Source organism: Etheostoma cragini, chromosome 22 (assembly GCF_013103735.1).
Source record: "Etheostoma cragini isolate CJK2018 chromosome 22, CSU_Ecrag_1.0, whole genome shotgun sequence".
NCBI lineage: Eukaryota > Metazoa > Chordata > Actinopteri > Perciformes > Percidae > Etheostoma > Etheostoma cragini.
Genome location: NC_048428.1, coordinates 519,357 through 522,815, shown reverse-complemented (window position 1 = coordinate 522,815; position 3,459 = coordinate 519,357). Strand labels below are relative to the sequence as shown.

Genomic DNA, 3,459 nt, shown 5'->3' with positions numbered 1-3,459 from the left:
CTTCTGTTGAAGCCCAGAACTGTCTCCTAAGCCCCTGCTCCAAGGGAAAAGGAATGCGTGTGCATGAGCTGTAATTAACATGCAGTTAGTCACGCCCCCTGGCCCTGATTGGTGCATCTGAACAGGTAATGTGGATTTTTGCAAATCCCACTAGAGGCTGTAGGTGGGGCCAGAGGAGCCGACCTGCTTCATGTAGTTCTACTGCAACATAGGGTCAGTTTCAGCAAATATGACAGAAACTAGTTTATAAGTCTTACCTACTGCACCTTTAGGTAAAGGATCTGAATACTTGTTCCAGCACTGTGGTATTCCACCACAGTTTTATCCACACTGCATACATATGTACTTTACATATCACTGATGTTCATGATGTTGACTCGAGCAAGTGTTACAGTCCTGTGGGTTGAATGTCATGCATGGGACATTCAAATACAACAGCTCACTGTTGACAATGATTGCAGTTCACTTTTAATGTCACTTCAACCCCACATTAGCAACAGTTCATTAATACTTAACAGGATTAAACTAGTTTTATCGCTGGTAACATTCTTTGATTTCAGTAGATGGGCTGAAAAACAGGGGTGGGGCGATAGGGTAGCGCCAGCCCCCGCCCCCCTGATATATGACTTTTTTTTTTTAAGTGGCAGACTGAGCCTCCAGAAATATGTATTCTGATGTACAATTTGTTTAAAATGAAAACGAGGGAATATAATAATGAATGTGAAGTTGTATGAAGAAAATTACATTTCATTGTTTTGTCCTATCCAATATTTCAAATGTTTCTAAGTAGACTTTCTATGCTGCATAAAATGGCCCCCTCCCTGTCACCCACCACTCAGTGACAAAGTACATTTTGGTAGCGTCCATACCGTGAGAGTCCTGGTCCTCGGGTAGGTCCATGGGGCTCCAGTGGACCCTGGATGCCACTAGGTTGCTCCTCTTGGCCGGAGTTCCTTCAGATGCCATGGCATGAAACTGTAGTGGTGACCACCGGCAGGGTTAATTATAATAAATAATAATACAATAAGCAGTAGGGCTCGGCACAGAATTCAATTACTTTTTGTAGTGCGCATCAAGAAATGCTTTGTCATAATAGTGAGTCATATCAGCGTCAGAGAGCCAATCAGCACACAACATGCTTCTTCCAAGACCTAATAATGTCTCTGATTGGCTGTCTGACAGAAACTAAACAATAACTTAAACCGTGTGGCCATTCCTATACAGTCCCCAAACCATGTGTTTTGGATGCATAGCTACACATGCTACTTGGAACTCTAAAAAACTGAAACTGAACCAAAACTAGCAAACACACTCTGAAAAAGGGACCTAAAACTCAACTCCAAACCAGAATAAAATGAAAACTAAAGGAAAATTCTAAACTTGTACCACCTCGTCACAGAAGAGACCACCAAGCAACAGACGCAGCGCTGCCAATATATATCAAAATTAATATATGAGGCCAGACATAAGTGTTGTGTTACAACTCACACATTTGACATTATGTAATTTATTTCACTAAAAAGCACCATGGCAACAACAGCACTAAAGATTTCCAAACAGGGATCTTTGAACATTTTTTTCTGTACTATTAGGGTTATAATATATAGAATATTTCCACTGAAACGGTCAAATGTTGTGTTATGGCTGCACTGCAGAAATTCCTCCCCATTTCCTCAAAATGACACAAACATAGTGCAGACAATGGAAAAGCAGTAGATGGGAAGTGGAGAAGGTTATTTTTGTTGCCTTATAACAACATTTAAACTACTTTATGACTATTGATAGATTGACATTCCAAAACATGTGTCAGAAGGCCTTGGTTTCTGTATTGCAGCCATCACAGGTCTAACCAATGTCAAAAATATCATGTTCGATAATGTCCACATCACCCGGCTCTGAACAGATGCACTATGAACCGAAAATTTAAAAAAACCAGCAGAATCACTGACACCTGTGCACACAACACTGACCTGTGTAATCGGACGGACCCAGATGATTCCTGGTTTTTACACCAGCGTTAGCAGCAGCAGCCCGGTGCCGCTGAGCGAGGAGTCTGGGTCAGATGCACAGTGAGCCCTGTCCTCATTCAGCTCCTGTCCCGCTCGGTAAACAAGAGCAAAAGAGGGACATGCAAATGACTTGGTTAGACTTCTCAGCCCTACAAGGAAATCCTGGCCAACGTGTTGCAGGCTCCCATTGCTTCCTGCTCCTCTTTTATCAGTTCATGCCAGTGGACGAAAAGTTTTCATGTTCCAGGAAAAGTACCTGTCATATAAGTTCATATGCATGTTGCTCTATGCATTTTTTTAAAGGGTTAATGTTCTGTTTTTTGTCTATGCGCTGTTTATTATTTCCATAACAGTGTCTTTCCTGTTGCAATAACTTTTTTTCTGTCCAACCCCAACAAGAGCATTTGTTTTGCGTCTGTATCTATATCATCATGCAAATGTTGTGTTTTGTGTGATGTTAGACCGTGTCACACGCACATGCTGGTTGTCATTTCCGACATCTCTGATTGAAACAAGATAGCACAAAGCTGATCCAAACCTTCAGATGTGGTCCACCTCTAAAAGTTGGAGCAGGTGACTTGTGTTTGGAGTAATGGGTGTCTTGGATGTCTGCAGAGTGAGGCAGAGTGAGTATTAGCACCACTTTGTTTAACTGGCACAGACAGCAGGCCTCTGAGCTGATAGGCTGCCTTTGAAATGCAAACTGTTCTCTCAATGGCTTTAAGAGGAAGCTATGTGTGTCCAAAGAGAAGAAATAAATTAGCAGGAAAGGGAAGTAAAAGCCTGTGTGTGTGTGTGTGTGTGTGTGTGTGTGTGTGTGTGTGTGTGTGTGTGTGTGTGCTGGTACCAAACACTTGCACATACTTATGTATACAACACTATGCTAGTGAAGCATATATGTGTGTTTCTAACTAAAGTATGCATGTACTGTATGTGCAATTGAAGTAAATACAGTATGTTACTTTTATTTTATACAGATTAAGCGCAGGCGTAGTATATATGTATGTGCAAGGGAAGTATACATGTATGTGCACGTGTAGTATTTATGTATGTGCACGTGTAGTATATATGTATGCAAAAGTAAAGTATGCATGTGTGCAAGTGTTTTATACTAGTACAGTATGTATTGGTAAATGTTTAGTACCAGTGTATTTGCATATGCAAGTGTACAGTATGTGCAGGTAAAGTACACATGCAGGCAGTGAAGTATGCATGTGTGTGAAAGGTGGCTAGGTTCTCTTACTGGGTGTGTGTGTGTGTGTGTGTGAGTGTGTGTGTGTGCGTTACACTGTAAGTTTGTGTAAGTGTTGTCCTTTTGGTTTTGTCCCACTAGAGGGAGACACAACATGTCACATCTGCACACAGTGGCTTTCTTACAGTTTTTCTCCATTGGTTTGGCTCATTTCTTGAAACAGAAATTACATTCTCAAAACTCTGAGATCATTTGGCA

General features: G+C 41.3%; 1 protein-coding gene across 1 annotated transcript in view; it reads right to left on the bottom strand.

The window, feature by feature from the left end:
- Positions 1-2,224, bottom strand: part of itprid1 (ITPR interacting domain containing 1) — a 29,321-nt gene extending 27,097 nt beyond the window's left edge. Inside the window, exons 1-2 of the mRNA XM_034862759.1 lie at positions 1,971-2,224; positions 870-975 (exon numbers count right to left, since the gene is read on the bottom strand). Coding sequence (XP_034718650.1) covers positions 870-966 — 97 coding nt within the window. The 5' untranslated portion in view covers positions 967-975; positions 1,971-2,224. The remainder of the gene's footprint in view (positions 1-869; positions 976-1,970) is intronic.
- Positions 2,225-3,459: the final 1,235 nt, after the last annotated feature.